The sequence below is a fragment of the Macrotis lagotis genome, chromosome 2 (assembly GCF_037893015.1).
Source record: "Macrotis lagotis isolate mMagLag1 chromosome 2, bilby.v1.9.chrom.fasta, whole genome shotgun sequence".
Taxonomy (NCBI): domain Eukaryota; kingdom Metazoa; phylum Chordata; class Mammalia; order Peramelemorphia; family Peramelidae; genus Macrotis; species Macrotis lagotis.
The window spans coordinates 187,234,198-187,253,505 of record NC_133659.1 but is presented as its reverse complement, the minus strand read 5'-3'; the positions used below and the strand labels follow the sequence as shown (position 1 = coordinate 187,253,505).

Below are 19,308 nucleotides of genomic sequence, written 5' to 3'. Positions count from 1 at the left end.
TGGAGCCAAGATATTGACATTTTCCCCAAATGCTAAACTGAGCCTCAACTCTTAACTGGGGATAGCCCATTTGGCAGCTTTTTAACCTTTTTTTAACTTTCTTTGTTACAAGACCATATCTTTACTGCCTTAAAAATTCTCATCTCCATGGCACTACTGACAAAGAACAATAACACACAGGCAAAATTTTCAAGGGTATACAAGCCTCTCTATTCTCTCCAGCCTGTCTTTGACCACAACCCTTACAGTTCTCTAGAGACAATGTTGCCTTCCTTATCCTTCTAATCTAATGTTGACCCAATTTCCTCTCTTTTCTCTCCCTCATTCCCTGTGCCTAATCAACTGCCAAATTTAGTCAGCTCTACATTCAAAAACTCTCTCCTCTCCCCAGCTGCTAATGCCTTCTCCTCTTAGACCCTCCCACCTACTTTGAATATATCTTTATATACAGCATTATTTGCAAGTCTTCTCCCCCATTAGAATATATTAGAAGGGATTTTTGTCTTTCTTTGTATATACCCAGTGCTTAACATAGTACCTCCACAAAGAGTAGGAACTTAATAAATGCATGCTGATTGCCTATCTTTTCAGTTCTTTCCATTCACAAAACTACTATACTTATTCTGGTCCTCTTCACATCTGTTCTGGACAACTGCAGTCTTCAAATTGGTTTTTCTCTCCCTCTGATCCCAAATTATTTTGCTTCCAAAATAATTTCTAAAGTACAGGTCAAGATATAAAGTGCTTTGTAAATCTAAAAGTTCTATATAAATGCTAAGTATTGTTGTTACCATGGCAGGTGCTATAGTGTTTGTTTAGGTTTATTGAATCAACATGTATGGCTAGAAGATAAAATAGTTCCAGTTGGAGAATGTGGGAGGAGATGACAAGTGAACTGAGTATTGAATTATTATTTATTTGAACTAAACACTAATTTTTTCCACATAACCACCTGCAACTATTACAGGAGAAATTAAGGTGGTGTGCAAAAAATATATATAATAAAAAAATAAAGTACAGGTCAAACCATGTCATTCTCTTAGTCAAGAAACTTCAATAACTCCCTATTGAGTACTGGATAACATGCAAACTCATCAATCTGGTGTTTAAAACCCTTCACAATCTGACTCCAACCTACTCTTCCCAGGATTATCCCACATTATTCCTTTTTGTGCACCTCCCCCTTCCAGGGGAATTGTTCAGTTCCAAGGGAACCAGACAAGCTCCTTCACTGAATTCAGCATTCCACCTCCTATCTCCTATCTCAGCAGGTGCCTTTGTACCTGCTGACCCCCATGCTCCAGACATGCTTCTTCACCAGCCCTTCTGTCTCATAAAAATCCTCAACTTTCTTCAAGGTTCTACCATGGTACCACTTTCAGGAAGCCTTTCCTCATTCCCCTACAAACTCTTCAACCCCTTTTCAAATTATCTTCTATTTACTTCTCTCTTTATATAGTCTATCCCACAGCCAATATTTCCAGTTGAATACTTGGGATCTGAAAGTTGGGGGTTTTTTGTTGTTTGTTTTTAAATTTTTGTCTTTGTAACCTCTGCCTATAAGAGGGAACAGTGCAATGAATAAGTGAACCTACATTGAAGTTTTAAATTCAAATCCAGACTATAGGCAGATAATTTAAACCCTCAGTGTCTGAGGAAGCTAAGTTATGGACAAGTTTCCAACTTGCTCCAGTGAAGGGAGTTTCCACTACTAGGAGCTCTTCACATTGCAGAAATCACAGGTCTAACAAAATAAATTCACAGGATCAATTAGCACTGTGCCTTGTACTTTATATTTATTTAAGTGAATTGCATTTTTAGGTCCTGAAAATGAACTTAATGGAATATAAAAAAAAATAAAAGTAGGAAAAGATCAAGATGAACAAAGAAGGGTGCTACATAGGAGTAAGCAGAGCAGGGGGCTAGCTCCAAGGCAAGAACTGCTTTCCTTGATGGTGTTCAGGCTTGTTCAGAAATCTCAATATGCTATAGAAAAGCATTCTGATGCCTGCTGGCAGGGGACAAGTAGTATGCCCAAAGGATACCCGACTCAACACACAGGGATAGGAAGATCTTAAAGGTAACCATAAAAATCATCCTAAGTCCAGGAACTATGAACATTCTTGGAAAAAAGAAAGAAGTAAAAAAGAAAGGAAAAAGAAAGGAGACAGGAAAAAAGAGGGAGGAAAGAGAAGAGAGAGAGAGACAATTGGGAGAAGGAGGAAAGAGGAAGGAAGAGGGATAGAGAAAAAGGAAGGAAAAGAGATTTGAAAGAGGGAGACACCAAGAAGGGTTAAGGTTAGGTTCATCTCTGTGGACTCAAAGAAACTAAAACAAACATGATTTCCTTAAGATGAAATGTTTTATTAGGGAGGACATGGGAATACATCCAAGGTACTACCCTCTCCTACACAGATACCCTCTAATAGGGGAGCCCTCCCTTGGTTACTTCCTCACATCCCCTACAGAGAGCCTGTAACCAGGATCATCATAGCCAGGAGCCTCCTGCGACTCAGAGAGCTTTGGGGCTTTGGGGTACGTTGTCATGGCCCTCCAGGAGGCTGCGGTAGGTAGCAATTTCCTGTTCCAGTCGACTCTTGATATCCATGAGAAGCAGGTATTCCTGGTTCTGGCGCTCTATATCTGCTCGGATGTCACTCAATTGAGCCTCAATGCTGCTGATCAGGATTTGTTTCTGTGACAACTGAGCCCCATAACGGGCCTCTGTTTCTGCCAGTGTGTTTTCGAGGGCAGCTTTCTAAAGAGAGGAAAGAAGGAGAGAAGGCAAGTTGAGAAGGGATTGATGGAAAGTTTTGTCTGAAAAAACCAGCTCAAGCAGGAGAAATGACTAATGGAGACATACACAGCCTAGATTCCCAGGGTTATTGGTTTAGAGCACGTGATAAGAGGACAACTTTGAGATTCCAGCCCTGCCTCAAGTTCTGGTATCAGTAGAAAGTATCTCTTCCAGGAATTAGTGCTGTGTGATGATCACTCAAGAGTGAAGACCCTACATACCATGCTGAGCTGAGATTGCAACTCGATCTCTAGCCCCTGAAGGGTCCTTCGGAGGTCAGTGACTTCAGTCTTGCTGATTTGGAGCTGCTTTGTGTGGACAGCTACATTTTGGTTCAGCTCCTCTGTCTGAAATGAGGACAATCCCAGAAGGTTTTTAGGTAGAATTTTCAGGAGAATAAATAGCCCAGTCCAAAACACTATCAAATCTTAAACTGTCCTCCCACATGACATGCCCCCTTTGACTCCCAAACTCTTCTTTACCTTGCTATTGAACCAAGCCTCAGCATCATTCCTGTTCTTCTCAACCAGGGCTTCATACTGACTTCTCATGTCAGTCAGGATCTTGACCAAGTCGATGCTTGGAGCCGAGTCCACCTCCACATTAACCTGGGCACCCACCTGCCCACTCAGAGCACTCATTTCCTGCAGAGACACACAAGGAAATACATTCTAGCTGGTTGGGCTTTGGCAAGAGGAAGATGGGCCTTGGGGTCTCTCCAGGTCCTTCTAGATAATTCCTAGGTGACAAAACTGGATTTGTATTCAGAAATGTTATCTTCAGATTTGGAGTTTTTCTTCCATTATACTATACTACTGGTGTTTCAGGGTAAATTTAATTACCATCCATGGTACTCTACTGCCTTCCTTGATGGTGGTCAGGCTTGTTCAGAAAGTTTGATCATAATAGAGAAAGGTGCTTAAAAACCTGGGGACTTTTAAAATGTATGCTGAGAGATTCCACCAGCCCCTAGGATGGGAGACCAGGTACTTGGGATGCCAAAATAACTTAGAGGATGGAGTGCAAGTTGAAGGTTCAGAGCTCTTGACCTGAACCTTGCCCTTACCTCCTCATGGTTCTTCTTGAGGTAGGCCAGCTCCTCTTTCAGGCCTTCAATCTGCATCTCCAGGTCAGCCCTGGCCAGGGTCAGTTCATCTAACACCCTGCGCAGACCATTGATGTCGGCCTCCACACTGAGACGCAGGGCCTGTTCAGTCTCAAACCTTGCAAACAGGTAAAGAAAGTGGGATGGGGGGAAGGAAGGTGTGTTAACTGTGTTTCCAAGAAATGATATCACCCACTCCTGTGTGATTGGGGCTTCCCTGTTTTCATAGAGTTCAAGAGTCACAGGGGGAAATCCTACAAAAAGAAGAAAGGTAGAACCTCCCACTCTACCCTCTAGTCCCTTGGACAGAAAAGCATAACCATCATCAAATAGCACACACTGCTTTTATGGCAGATACCTGGCATTGCCCCCATCCCAACTTCCTGAGGCTCCCTGCACCCATCCTGAACAGCAGAGCCACTCACTTGGTTCGGAAGTCATCTGCAGCCAGTCGGGCATTGTCAATTTGCAGAACAATCTTTGAATTCTCGATGGTGGCACCAAGAATCTGAAAGACAGATTATTTTCACAGACTGAGTCTGCAGGCATTATTCAGGCCAATCAAGGCAAGCACACAAAATCACACTGATCGCTCTCAGATTGCTTGTGAAGGGTGCAGAGTTAAGAGGAACAGGCTATTTAATCAGGGGTGGCAGGTATGCAACTGGGGGAAATCCTGCAGAAGGCAGGGTGGAAATGGAGTTGGAGTTGGAGAAGTGAGTCAGAGGCAAGAGGGGAAAGAGAGAGTTGATATGGCAAAAGAGAAGAGATAGTATGATCCAATGATAAGAGCACAGGATTAAGGATCAGGTTGCATTCATCCCAATCCAGGCCCTGCCACCGATTTGCTAACCTCTGAAACAATTTCTTCTCTCTATTCCCTCTGTTTTCTCATCTTTAAAATGTTGAACTAGGTCAGGAGCTCTTAACCTGAGATTTAAGAACTTTATATAAATACATAAACATATGTATATACATGTATCTATATATGTGTGTCTAATATATATACACAATATTTATATGTGTATGTGCTAATGTGTGTGTATATATATATACATATATATATATATATATATATAAACTGTATTTCAATATACTTTATTTCCTTGTTTTAAATATTTACAAGGGACAGTCTGTCTTAAAAACTGGAGAAATGGTCTTAGAGTCAGGAAAACTGTTTCAATTTCCGTCTCTGCTGCATATTAACTGTGTGACCTTGAGCAAATTATTTAATTTCTCAGTGATACCAAGCAACACTAAATTTCAGAGGGGGTGTCAATCTGAATTGGTATAAGGGGCTTTCACACTGGGAATAATCAATGTCAAAAAATATCATAGATCTGATCACAAAATGTTCTATCTTTCAAGCTTAGAATGAGAATGCTGAGAATGGGAATGAGGAGGACTCAAGGAACCTAGGGATTGAACATTAAAAAAGCAGTGAGCAAGAAAGATTTAAGGATTCCCCAGAAAAGTTTCATACAGGCCCGAGATACCTTTGTCCAGGATACCCTGAATCCTGAAGCACTTCCAGGGTTTTAAAGGAAGTCTGGATGAGCTCATTCCCCAGGTCCCACATTTCTGGATATAAATAAGTCAACATCAACATTGGAATATTTCTTCAGGGCCAACTGCCACCAACTAACTTAAGGGATTTTGTACAAGCTCACTTTCTCTGGGTCTCAATTTTATAAAATGAAGAGGTAGGGGGAAAAAGGTCCTTTTTAATTCCAGGTGGCTTTGGTTCTAAGATTAGGGAGCTCTGCTTTGTGGTCCCAGTTTTCTTTCCTAAACCCTTTTAAAAAGAACAGGGAAAGACAGGGTTAAGCATGACCAAGGAAAGTCCTAGTGTGGTGGATAGAGCATTGGGACTGGAATCAGAAAGACTTGAGTTCAAATTCAGTCTCAGATATTTCCTAGATGTGTAACACTAGGTAAGTCACTTTAGCTCAGTTTCCTTATTTATAAAATGAGGATAATTAGTAGCACTTACTTCCCAGGGTTATTGCACAGATTAAATGAAATAATATTTGTAAAGAATTTAGCACAAAGTAAACATTATATAAGTGCTGGTTAGGATGGTAATCATTATTATTTATTTTAGCAGCTCCAAGATCATGGAGCATCCATACAGTCCTTCCCAAAGAGACTTCAGGAGACACTTGGACTAACATAGGTCATGGAAACAGGAAACAGTCTACTCTGGATTTTCCTCTTCACCTCTCTAGTTAGTGACAACATGAAATAATAAAGACCCTTTTAAGTCTTGTACCCCACTCCCACCTGACCTCCACAGGAAAGGATTCTATCAGAGCCCGCCCAATGGACTAGGCTATTTCCCAAAGCTGCTATACAAGTCTGATCAGGGACACCTTGGAATAATGATCAATCCATGAATATATATATATATATATATATATATATATATATATATATATATATCTTCTGTGCAATGGCACTATGTGGGAATGCATTCGGTTACATTTAATTAAATAATCCCTATTCCAAAAGAAATGAGAGGTATAGGAAAGAGTATAGTAGGATGTGTACCTGAATCTGATTATAAACAAAACCATGTCCAATCTCCCATCAGAGCCTCAAGATTCCCAGCATCCTCAGAATCCTAAATTCATTGGGTACTTAGACAGGCTTTGGAGAGGAGCAAGGGAGGGCTGGGAGAGGTCATCAGAAAGGACAATGGTTCCTAGTTGCCTCATCATCTTAAAACCAATTCACTCCATGAAAGGGTTAGACTATAAACTCTGTGAGGGAAGGGACAGTCAATCCAAACTTTTTATGCCCTAAACCCCAGTCTTCAGATTGAAGTCACAAAAAGCTTTTACTCTTTGTCCTAGACTGTTCTTAACAACTGCCCTGAGACCTCACTCAATGTATTTATTAACTTCCTAGAACACATAATTTCCTCTTTTAAGACCCCAGTTACTATCTGTAAAATGAGTAAAACGTCTTTTTTTCTTTACAATTCGCTTTGCCCTCAAAAAAGAAAAAGAGGCATAGGATTGCACTGATGAGAGAGAGAGAGATTCCCCTCTGCAGCAACGTAAAGTGCCCATTCTGCAATTTAAAGTTGAGAGATAAGGGGCATCAAGGTGTGACATAGGTTCATTCAGGTCCCACGTGTCCGAAGTCAGACCTGCAACCCACACCATTCAATTTGTACGTCACAGGTGATCGTTGCCTTGAGTTGAAGGGGCCCCTTCCTTTCTGCTCCAGCTCCCCCACTCTGATTCCTTCCCTCTCCTGCTCTGCTCCAGGGGCAGGGCAGCAGGGTGTGGCTAACCACCAGTTCCTTCCTTCGGTTCCCCAGGAACCCCGCCTTTCTCCCTGGCCTGCCCCGTGCCAGCAGCAGCAGCAGGTGCAGGTGCTCCAGGGGCGGGCAGATCCCTGACCTCGGTGTCTCACCCAGCCCGAGCAGAGGGCTCACCCCGTTTACCTTATCTCGGAGGTCCTCGATGGTTTTCATGTAGGCACTATAGTCTCGGGCGGGTCCAGGTCCTTGCTTCTGGTACCATTCCCGGATCTTGACCTCCAGGCCACTGTTGGCCTCCTCCAAGGCGCGCACCTTCTCCAGGTAGGAGGCCAAGCGGTCATTGAGGTTCTGCATGGTGATCTTCTCGTTACCCGACAGGAGCCCATCGACAGCCCCGTAGCCCGAGCTGAAGCTGCTGCTGCTGCCCCCGTAGTTCCCACTCAGGCCCGAGGAGGCGAAGCGGGACACGGACACGCCCCGGCCCCCGGAGCCTCCGTGTATGCTGGGAGCCCGGAACGAAGACCTGCCACCAAAGCGCACCGAGTTATTGCTCCCCAGCCCCACGGTGGAGACGGCGGAGGACTGACGGAAGCTATAGGAAGTCATGATGATGGCCTGGGAGGGTATAGGCTGGGACCCTGGAGGGGAGAGGCTGGGACCCTGGAGGGTAGAGGCTGGGACCCTGGAGGGTGAGTAGCTGGGCGCTGGTGGGGGACTGGTGCTCGCAAGTTAAGAGCAGAAAGTGCAGGCTCTTTTTATTGCTGGGGACAGTGGGTGGTGTCAGAAGCGATATCTGAACCCTGAGGAATTTCCTGGCTGCACAGTGCAAACATTGGCCCTTTCCCCATTGGTCAGTCCCAGGCTCAGACACACCCGAAACACCCCCCCGCGCACACACACACACACACACACACACACACACACACACACTCCCATCTGCCCTCCATCCCCCCGCTTTCAGATCCCCCATACCCAGAGCCTCCTCCTTCTCTGCCCCCACCAACAAAAGGGTACAAAGGAGAGGTGGGGGAGGGAGAGGTCTGCTCTGAACCACAGGACTCCTGCTATTCCCTGGAGACAAAAACTGCCCCACCTTATACCAGTGCCATGCCCATGAGGAACTACTCTGGTCAGGACACCTGGAGTCAGCTGCAGGACAATGCTGGGCTGTTCAACTCAATTTGAAGCCATTGGAAACCCTCTTTTCCTAGTCTTCCAGACCACTGGGACTCTTCTTTCAATAGCATTATCATCGAGTTCCCCTCCCCAAAACTTCCATGGCCCAGATCCACCACTTTTACTTTTGAAAATTCTCCTTCTGTTCATGCTGGTCTTTGAACTGGAAGTAGGGATGGAGGAGATTAACCCTTCTAAAGGAAGAGAACAGGATCATAAAATCATATATTTAGACTTTAGAAGCCCTGTAAGTTCATCCTCCCTTTTTTTTTTTTACAAATGATGAAAGTCACAGAGGTAGTTAATGATAGAACCAGGATTTGATTCCCCCATCCTTGGGTTATAAATCCATTGACCTTTCCAAGAATGTGTGAAATTTTCCAACCTTTCAACAGCCCCACTGCAACCCTAATTCCAACTAAGGACTAGACTGCAAGCAGTACTTCATCCCCTCCCCAATACATAAATCCTGCTGACCCTGATCTCACACTCATCCCCATCCCCATATTGTCCCAAGCTAACAGTTTCCCTTCCCAGGAACACCTTACAACCCTCCTCACAATAAAAACCACCCTTCCCCTACCCCCAAGCCAACTCCCAGGCCATTTAGATTAGAGAAAGGCTGCTTTGTAAGAACCCAGAAGGTGTGTCACTCAGGGCACAAGATGGGGAAGAGGAGGGGGAGAGCAGAAGAAAAATGGGGCAAGAAGTCCAGGTAGGCCTGTGAATCTGGGGCTGCTGGGCTGGAGCCACTGGCCTTTTCACAAAGGCTAGAGCTTCCTGATCCCTACTGGAACCATGTTTGCGTCACTCCTTCCCTTATCTCTCCCTGGGCCTAGCCCCTAATGAAAGGTGTTGAGAGCTATGCTGCACAGATAGTTACCATGGCCACCTTTTCAGGCTCTGGTGGGGAGTCAGAGCTGCCCCTTCTCCACCAGAAGGCTGAGGCCAAGGAATCTTGGAATGAGAAAACAAAGAGGCTATTCCCACTGTCTCTACCTACCCCACTCCTCATCTCCACTTAAAACTAGTTCCTAAATTCCTGGGCCTGAACCTCCTCTTAGCCCTGGAACTGTAAGAGAGGATTCCCCAACAAGAACTAGCAGGAAGTGAAGACCCTGTATGCTGCAGCTTCATCAGGAGAGTTCCAAAGTAGGGGCTGTGGGGAGAGGGGGGTGGGGAAGAAGACATCAAAAAGTAAGCCTTCCCCTATTACTCTGGGTAGATATGGACGGGTCCCTCAAGTTCTCTGAGACATTTAGAAAGTCAAAAGAGCAGCATTCTTCTATAGAGAAATAAGTCTTGATCCCTACCCATCAAGGGTCCAAGTGTATCTAACCTGTCACTGATCCCACTAGAACTGAGCCCTAATTTTAGTAGCTACCTACATGTTCAAGGTCTCTAGGAAGTAGGAGCCTGTGGTTAAAGATATTGTTTCCTGAAAGGGAGAGACATTCAATGGTAAGGCCATAGTCCTTGGAGGGAATGTAATGAAGTGAAAGAATTAAAGGTTAAGTATGGAAAGGGGAATTTAAGTGTCATCTAATCCCTAAGATTGTGCATAGCTGGCTGGTGGTAGAAATCTCCTGATTCCTGATAAAGAAAGAAATACTGAGAAAGAACTGGGATAAAGTTTTGTATGTTTGAAGGGATATCATTCAGTCAACAAGTATTTATCATCTCTGTTTGTCAGATGCTATGCTAAACACTGGGGAATGCAAAGAAAGGTAAAAGATAGTTCTTATTTTCAAGGAATTCAGTGGAAGGAATGAGACAGCATGCCAGAGATCTACAAACAAGATATGGACAGGACAAATTAGAAATTCTTGAGGGGGGGGCAGCTAGCAGTGTAGTGGATAAAACTCCAGTGAAAGAGTGTGGAAGACCTGAAAAAGAAAGAAAGAAAGAAAGATAGAAAGAAAGAAAGAAAGAAAGAAAGAAAGAAAGAAAGAAGAAAGAAAGAGGGAGAGAGGGGAGAGGAGAGGAGAGGAGAGGAGAGGAGAGGAGAGGAGAGGAGAGGAGAGGAGAGGAGAGGAGAGAGAGGAGAGGAGAGGAGAGGAGAGGAGAGGAGAGGAGAGGAGAGGAGAGGAGAGGAGAGAAAACTTGACAGAGAGAAGACCTAGAATTAAGGAAGATAATGAAGGACTTCCTGTGAAAATAAGATTTTTGCTAGATCATGAAGTCAGGTAAGAGAGATGAAGAAGATCATTCCAAGCACAGAGAACAGTCAGAGAAAATGCCCAGAACTGAGAGATGGAGTGTCTTGTTTGAGCTCAAGAGGTCAGTGATCAAAGAGTATGGAAATGAAAGATTTTTAGAAGACTGGAAATGGGGTAGGGGAGGTAGGTTATGCTCACCCACCAGATTTTATATTTGATCCTGGAGGTGATAGGTGGATTATGGAGTTTACTGACAGGAAAGATGTCATGTTCACACCTACAATTTAGGAAAAAATCACTTTAGGGTCTGAAGGGAATCTGAAATAGAGTAGAGAGATTTATGGCAAACAGGACAGATCAGTAAGCTATTGCAATAATGCAAGATGAGAGAGAATGAGGACCTAATAGAAGTGTCAGAGGAAAGAAGGAGGCATATAGAAGAGATACTGCAAAGGTGAAATTAAGAGATCCTGGCAAAAAAAAATGGATATGGAGTGGGATGAGAAAGATGAGGAGTTGAGGAAGGAATTTAGGATTGGGGAGGAAGAGAGGGCTTAGGATCTAGGAAAGTGTTCCCTCATCCTTGAAAGAAAGACATCAATCACAGGTTAGAACATGGGGACATAACACCTGGAGGGGAGAGGCATGGAATACAAGTCCTAGTCCCTAAAGTGGAAAGAAATAGAATTGGAGGGAGAGTGTCCTTCTTTGAGGGAAGTCAACAGGGATAGAATAAGAAGAGAAAACTTGAAAAATCTATTAATCTTTATCAATGAAAATTGATAATAGTAGCAATAACTTAATAGTTTTTATCATACTCTAGATAGCATGTTGGAGTCAGAAGACCTGGTTTCAAATTCTACTTTATTGACAAAAGCAATAAAACCATGGGATTATAATCACTCAATTCTCAAGTAACTCTCTAATGTGATAAATCATAGATACTCTAAGATCTGTTGGTAGAAGGAGTTCTCACAAACCAAGAAATAATAGGCTCTTGAAGTATCCACATGATGACAATTCACATCCACCAAAGGTCAAGGGCATCACCAACTTTCCAAGTTGTCATCCTTGATTCCTCAGATTTCCTCACCTTCATATTGTTGCCAAATCTTCAAACCTATTTTTAAAGCATCTGTCCCCCTCTTTCTACTCATACACCTGCCTTCCTAGTTCAGAAACTCTTCATGCCTTTCCTGAATTACTACAATAACCTTCTACTTGCTCTCCCTGCCTCAACCCTCTATGCACCTCTACAGACAGCTGCCAAGTTAATATTTCTAAAGCTATCCCTGACCATCTCACTGCCCCTTATTATCCCTCTTATTGTTGGTTAATCTTTGAATTGTGTCCATCTCTTTGTGATCCCATTTGGGTTTTCTTATTAGAGTTACTGAGGTAGTTTGTCATTCCTTTTTCCAGCTTATTTTAGTTTAGACCTGTTACTTACTGTTACCTGTTACTCTCTGGCTATATGCTCTGGGTGGGGTTGCCTTCACCCACCTTCGAAGTAGATCCATGTCATTTCCAGAAGTAAGAGAACAGACCCAGGGGAAGGGGTACTGGTGATGTCCTGGAAGCCTCCCATAGTTCTCTGATAGCTCCCAAGGAGGAAAAACTAGCCTAACTAGAATCTGGAGCCAAAATCTTTGACTGGAGGATTTGATGGGGGAGTGGGGAACCCTGGGAGATGGGAAGTCCTGGAAGGAGGTGATGATGGAGGAGGAAGAAGTTCAGTTGCTGCTTGAGGTCAGTGCTAGGAGAAGATGTGGCTCACACCAACCTCTCACCCAGGTGACACATTCTCTAACTAGATTAGCAGGGACCAGAGGAAGCCCTTTGGCTGTATATTCAGTTGACTTTTCCAGAGCATGCCCCCATCCACATACATATACAAATACACATTCCCTAAACTGCAGTCAAGTCACTCAGGGGGCCCTCCTCTCTCTCTAGTTCATGGGAAGAGAAAGGAGGGACAAAGAAAGTCAAAACAGGAAAAGAAAATCTAGTGATCAGATAGAGCCCGTCTCATTTCCTATACCAGGATACAAAAAAAAAAAAAACCTGACCCCTGTCCTGAAGAATCTCATACATTCTAATGCAGGGATTCTTAACCTTGGCCTGCAGACCCCTAAGAAGACCTTAAATAGATTTCTAGGCTTCTGTGAATTTAGATAGAAAATAATAATATCTTTATTTGCACTAACCAGTGACTGAAATCTAGCCTTTCCCTCAATTAGTTAAAAATAATATTCTGAGAAGGGGATCTATATGTTTCACCAAACTGATGACACACACAAAAAAGTTAAGAACTTTGTTCCAATGAAATACCTGTTCTTCTTTGGAGTCTCCCTCCACTCCCCTTCCCAAGTTCCTGAAACTCTTGTTTTTTGTTGGCATACATGGATCTGGCTATACTCTGTAGAGGGATAAAGGGGAGATAGAACTGTGAAGTTGAATCCCCAGAACTTAAAGACAAGAATATTTGAGTTTAATTCCCACTTTAGACAATTTGTATTGTTTTTGCCTTTCTTTGTATCTCCTCAGTCCATAGTAATAAATGATAAAAAAAATTAATAAATGCCTATTGACTGCCTAGCTACAGAAATTCAATCTTTATAAGGAAAGAAGAAGCAAAAGCTAGGGGAAGCTTCCAAAAAATCTCTACTCTAATTTCCCAGAATCCTCAAGAAGATATCAAATTCACCACCCTTCCAATCAGTCATACTCTTTTCTTTCATCATTTCCTGGGTCACTCAATCAGTAAACATTTATTATGTGTCTATTAGTATTCTAAGAACTATTATAGGAGCTGAGGATACAAATACAAAAGATAGTTCCCTCAAGAACTAACAAGAGAATATGATACTCAAAAAAAGCTGAAAAGCTGGAGGACAGGGGAAGGAATTAAGATGTGCCACAAAGAGTGAAGTGGGATGGAAGGGAAATAGAACAGGCCTGGGAACCTCTTTTGGGAGGAGCTCTCCTCTCACACCCTCCAATCAGAAAGAGGTGACCAAGGGTAGGAGTATTGATAAGGACTAAAGTGTTCTGATACATCAAGTAGACAATTACCTCCCACTATAGCAATCTAATTATTTCCGTGGCGGCCGGTAAGTCCTTCCTAATACCTAACATCTTCCCCAGTATGTTCTTAGTCCTGAAGTTAGACAGCTGATCCTAAATCCTAAATTGTTCCTAGGTACACGTGTACATGAATATATTCATTCATATTAATGTGACACTCTAACGTTTGCAAGAATTGAATTGGACCATTTATTAGGATTCAATCACCAAACCCAGCTACCTGGGAAGGAAGGTAGGTGTCCCAGGCCTATTTCTCTTCCCTGAGAGCATTCTTAGAATCTGCCTCAGCTAAAAATGGCTCAAGATTCTTTCTTCCATAATACCTTCTAGCAATCCCTGGAGGAGCCTGGCACATTGGACCCCCAGCATGATTAAATGAAAATGCTCATTAAAGAAAGATGATAGATTATATCTTTTAAAAAATGGATTACTAGAAACTGTCACTAGGCACTAATGCTGGAAAAATTTGTCTTGGCTATTTCTTCTAGAGAGTTCCAAGTGAAATATCATGGTACCCACAGCTGATCTAAACCAGAGGCGTCAACCTAAGTGGGGAACTTGGACTCTTATTCTATGCCCAAAAGGACAGAGCAACAGAGGCTTTAAATATATATATTATCCTATTATCCTTAGGGGGAGGAAAAGAAGAGGAAGAAAAGCAGTGCCAGCTCAGCTTTGGCACATCTATCAAACTCCACCCAAAGATCTGTAAGATAACTATAGCTTGCTTCTTCTCTACTGTGAGGAGTCCCTGAAAGAAAGAATAGTGCCTCCCTCCAACACACTCCTCAGTGATTCAGCCTTGACCAGTGGCAAGATTCCATTGGCTGCCATTCTGACTAAGACCCACCCTGAAGCTAGTTCTATCTATCTATGCCTTAATCCTGTGCCAGGTCTAGAGTCCATAGGCTAAAGGCCACCCTCAAGTCTGGTTGGTCTCCATGAAATGAGAGAAGTGATGGAATGCAGGAACTCCCCTCCCATCTCCTGGTCCTGCTCATCCTGAAAACCAAGCCTACAGCTGGGTGGGCTGCAATCCTCTTCACTATCAGTGGGTCTGAGGCTAGGAAAGAGAGACTCTTAACTTTCCACAAATAGCAATTATTCTTAACTTACCCCCCCATCCAATAAATTAGGAACAAATATCAACATAGATATCTGATAACACTAGGAAACTAAACAAACAGCTTCCCTAAAGAAAGGACAAAAATGAGAAAAGAAAGAAGGGAGGGAGGGAGGGAGGGAGGGAGAGAGAGAGAGAGAGAGAGAGAGAGAAGGAAGGAAGAAGGGAGGGAAGAAGGGAGGGAGGAAGGAAGGAAGGAAGGAAGGAAGGAAGGAAGGAAGGAAGGAAGGAAGGAAGGAAGGAAGGAAGGAAGGAAGGAAGGAAGGAAGGAAGAAAGGAAGGAAGGAGAAAAAAGAGAGAGTGAGAAGGAGGAAAGAAAGAAAGAAAGAAAAAAGAAAGAGATAATTCATTGCTGCAGCCCTTCAACCGCTTTCTACTCTGTCCTTATTCTCAGGGAAATATGGAAACCCTATGGGGTTTTCTTGACAGAGATACTGGAATACTGGAGTGGTTTGTCATTTCCTTCTCCAGCTCATTTTACAGATATGGACACTGAATCAAACAGAGGTGAGGGTCACTTTCCCAGGGTCATACCTCAAGTGTCTGAGGCCAGATTTGAACCCAAATCTTCCTGACTCCAGGCCTGACACTTTATACACAGTGTTGATTTATGACAAATAAACAAAGTGTCCTATGAGCATGTCTGGAGTCAGGAAGACCTGAGTTCAAATCTAACTTCAGACACTAAGTGGGAAACCCTGGGCAAGTCACTTAAATCTCCACCTGCCCCAGTTTCCTCAACTGTAAAATGGGCAAATCATAGCAACACACACCTCTCAGGATAGTTGTGAGAATCAAATTAGATATTTGGGAAATAATTAGCAGGTTCTGACATATAGTAGGTGCTTAATTAATTCTTATTTTCTTCTTTCTTGGCATAAATGTTACAGAAATACCCTGTGGAAGAGATAACTTTTGAATTGGGAGAATCAGCTTGATCGATAAAAATAATTAAAAATGTTTTCATCTATTAGATTTTAATAGATTACAAATGTATGTCTTTTTGCGTTATTCTAGAGAGAGTATATGTATAATATAGACAAAATACACAGGAGCAGGAAAATGTGATTCATATTTGGGGAATGGTAAATAGCTCAATTTGGCTGGAGCACATGGTATTTATAGGAGATTAGTGTGAAATGAAACTGGGCAGAACATGGAAGGTGTTGAGTGCCAGGTGAATGAGTGAGGTCTTTATTTAGTAGGCAGTAGAAAATTATTGAAGTTTTTCAACCAGCCAGTGCTGGGATCAGAGTTATGTTAGGGAGGTTTAACTAGCAGGCAAGGATGCTTTGTTGAAGAACTGAAGACACTGTAGCAATTCCTGCAATTTATAATCTGGGAAGAAGTGATAAGGAGTTGGGCATGACTGAAAAATGACCAAACAACAATCATGAAGATGCTGAGGATATGTGAGATGGTGAAAAGGGTTCTGGAGTAAGAATCAGGAGACAACCCCCCCCCCCAGCTATATCCAATCTCTTCTTGTCCCCCCATGAATAGTAACTTGTTAGGTATGTTCCTATTGAAGTTCCTTTCACGTGGGAGTTGTACTAGATCATCAAATCATAGATTTAGAGACAAGAAGGGACCTTAGAGGCTGTCTAGTCCAAACTTACCATAAAAATGAACTAATGCCTGGAAAGGTTAAATAACTTATCCACAGCCATTACAAGGTTTTCTCAACTCAAGTCCACTACTCTATCTTCTAGAATAGGGGTAGGGAAATTCCTACTTGACCAATGGGTTGCATAAGTCCATAGTCTGATGGGATTCAAAATTCAATAAATCTAGGGGCTTTTCAGGGGTCAATTATTAAATGTTTGACCAAATATAGCCCTAGAATGGTGTTATAAATGTCCAAGTGGCTCCTGACACCGCACCCCTGCTCTAAAACATGCTGCCTCTCAGCAAGCTGACCACTGAAATCCCTTCCAGCTCTCAGATTCAGAGAGTCTTTGATTCATCTCCTTACATCTGTACATTTCTGAAGATTGCTGAGTGGCACAGTGGATCGAGGGGCTGGACTCAACATCAGAGAGACCTGAGTTTGATACTAGTTGAATAACCTGAACAATTCAGCTACAAAAAAAAAAAAATTTCCCTATGTCTCAGTTTCCTCATCTGTAAAATGGGAATAATACTTTTCTTATAGATTGCAAGGTTCAAATAAGAAGACAGATGCAAATTATTTTGCTTTACAATGCCATATAAATGCTAGTTATCATTTATTAATCCCTCATTCCCAAAAAATACATCTTCCTCACTTCCATCTATTGAAATCCTTCTCTTCCATTCAGACCCCAACTCGGATGCCTCTTTCTCCAAGTCTTTCCTGATCAACACCCCAATTCTCCCTCTCTTATCCCAGCTAGGTAGCACAATGGATAGAGTATCCTGCCTGGATCAGGAAGACTTAAATTCAAATCCAACCTTAGATATGTTTGCTTTGTGACCCTGGGCAAATCATCTGTCTCAGTTTCCTGTCTATAAAATAAGATTAATAATAGCACCTACCTCCCAAGCTATGGTGAGGAACATATTTGTAAAGTGCTGAACACAGTGCCTCAAAGCTTAATTCTTGCTTTCTCTCCACCTTCTGACTGAGTTTTTCCATACTTAGCATTTCTTACATTCTCTCTGTATCTTGTTTATTTGTGCATCTATCTGTAGAGACCCCTGAGTGATTATGGTACCAGCAGAGACTACACCAAGACTTGACCCTTAAAAGCACTAGGGGGCTAATTAAACACTGGAAGTCAGGAGCTACCTCATACTCTCTCCTAGTAAAGCTAGTTGACAGTGCAGATAAGGGACCCTATAAATATGAACTCCCCTGGGTTTCTCTGCTCCATCGCCTCAAACACCACAGCAGCAAAAAATTGTCCACAACCCCCTTTTAGAGATTGTCTCCTATAATAAAGCTTGTTGTATTGCTTAGGGCTAATAAGTCTCAATATTCATTCTCAGTATCCATTAAACTGATTTCACAACATATCACATTCCTCTTTTAAACTGAAAGTACTTCAAGGGCAGAAGTTTTATGGGTATGGAAAGGGAGAGGCAAGCAGAGAGGTATCCAATCTTTATGTCCCTACTGGTTCTAAAACAGTCATTTGCAGGGTAGGTGCAAATCTGCACTGGTAGAGGAAATCTTCTGATTGGAAAGTACCAGAGAACTCACAAGTCCAGCTGAAATATTTTTAATTTAAAAAAAAAAACAATAGCAAGTTTGCAAATAGAAGGCACTCCCTTTTCCCTCTGGCTCACAGAATTTTGCTGGGGGGCAGGGAGGAGAATGCCAGATTTCTACAATCCTTCCTTGATTTTCCCCCCTTACTTTTTTTATTATTATTTTTCTTTTCAGGTTTTTGCAAGGCAAATGGGGTTAAGTGGCTTGCCCAAGGCCACACAAGCTAGGTAATTATTAAGTGTCCGAGGTTGGATTTGAACTCAGGTATTTCTGACTCCAGGGCCGGTGCTCTATCCACTGCACCACCTAGCCGCCCCTTCCCCTTACTTTTCAAGAAACCTAGTAAAAAGATCTGGCACATGAAGAGAATTCAATGAAATTCTTATAGTTGAACTATATTTAATCAATCATATGATTTCACAAAAATTATTCGCATGCACAACAATAATACTAGAAATATAGAAAGTCGTGATTGAGAAAGGAAACTCTCAGAGAAGATCTGAACATGGAGGCCCTAGAGTCAATACGTTGGAGATTGTCTTACTGCTTTCCCATTGTTCAGAACGGTAATCTTTTTTTTTCATATCTATAGAAACCAGACCTTAGGGAAGAAAAACTTCTTTTCTGTACTTGGCTTGCAAACCTACATTGAGATCTCTTTCATTGCTCAGTTAAATTAATTAGCATGGACCACCCTAGTGGTTCATGCCTATTAAGCCTTATAACACGCTGAGATGAACCCGGGAGATCCCTGGAGATTGGGAGTTCTGAGATGCAGGAGGGATAAATCTGATTGGCTCTCTGGAGTGGTGAACCCAAGTCCCAAAGGGTGGAGGGTTGAACTGGCACAAGTTGGAAATGCAACAGGTCAAAATTTCCATACCCACCAGTAGTGAAATTGGGTATATGACTGGAGGTAATATTTTCAGCCTGGATGAGATAGGAAGACCTGGTCTCAAAAAGCATTTTTTTTTGTAATTAAGAGTGATGTCCTGTTTTCAGCTGGGTTGTAGACTATATAGATATGAATTCGGGGCATGTTACAATTATTGAATTTGTTGCAAAAAGGTCATTTGAGAAAATCAAACCCCCTCCCCCTATCCCACCAAGAACATTAATCTATATGTACCCACTGCCACACATGAAAAGCATAGCTCCAGGAGAACTGTTACAGAATGTACATGATGTGCTAAGAAAAATTATAATTTAGATTATAATTCAACAGTCAAAATATATATTGTAAAGGTGCAAATTAAGCCTTGCAGAACCTTGAAACTATAGAAACTCCTAGACGCCAGGTCAGCCAGCGCCCGGCTCCCAGCCGGCTCCCCTAAATCTCCTCAGACGCCAGAGCTTTTCACCTCCCTAGTCAAAGGAATCACAGAACGAATGTCCGC

At 42.5% G+C, this 19,308-nt stretch overlaps 1 protein-coding gene across 1 annotated transcript; it reads right to left on the bottom strand.

Moving 5' to 3' along the window:
* Window positions 1-2,339: 2,339 nt before the first annotated feature.
* On the bottom strand, window positions 2,340-7,914 carry KRT19 (keratin 19). Its single transcript, XM_074223945.1, has 6 exons — window positions 7,357-7,914; window positions 4,328-4,410; window positions 3,864-4,020; window positions 3,280-3,441; window positions 3,019-3,144; window positions 2,340-2,758 (listed from the first exon to the last, which is right to left on the bottom strand). The coding sequence occupies exons 1-6, from the start codon at window positions 7,777-7,779 to the stop codon at window positions 2,513-2,515; spliced, it is 1,197 nt and encodes a 398-aa protein (XP_074080046.1). The 5' UTR covers window positions 7,780-7,914; the 3' UTR covers window positions 2,340-2,512.
* Between the last annotated feature and the right edge of the window lie 11,394 nt (window positions 7,915-19,308).

What these genes read in the sequence shown, in the direction of transcription:
- KRT19 (XM_074223945.1), bottom strand. Translation starts at nt 7,779, where the DNA reads ATGACTTCCTATAGCTTCCGTCAGTCCTCCGCCGTCTCCACCGTGGGG. An exon ending in TCAAGAAGAACCATGAGGAG is followed by an intron (nt 3,442 to 3,863) that starts GTAAGGGCAAGG and finishes GTGTCTCTGCAG; the next exon opens with GAAATGAGTGCTCTGAGTGG. An exon ending in AGGCTTGGTTCAATAGCAAG is followed by an intron (nt 3,145 to 3,279) that starts GTAAAGAAGAGT and finishes TCCTCATTTCAG; the next exon opens with ACAGAGGAGCTGAACCAAAA.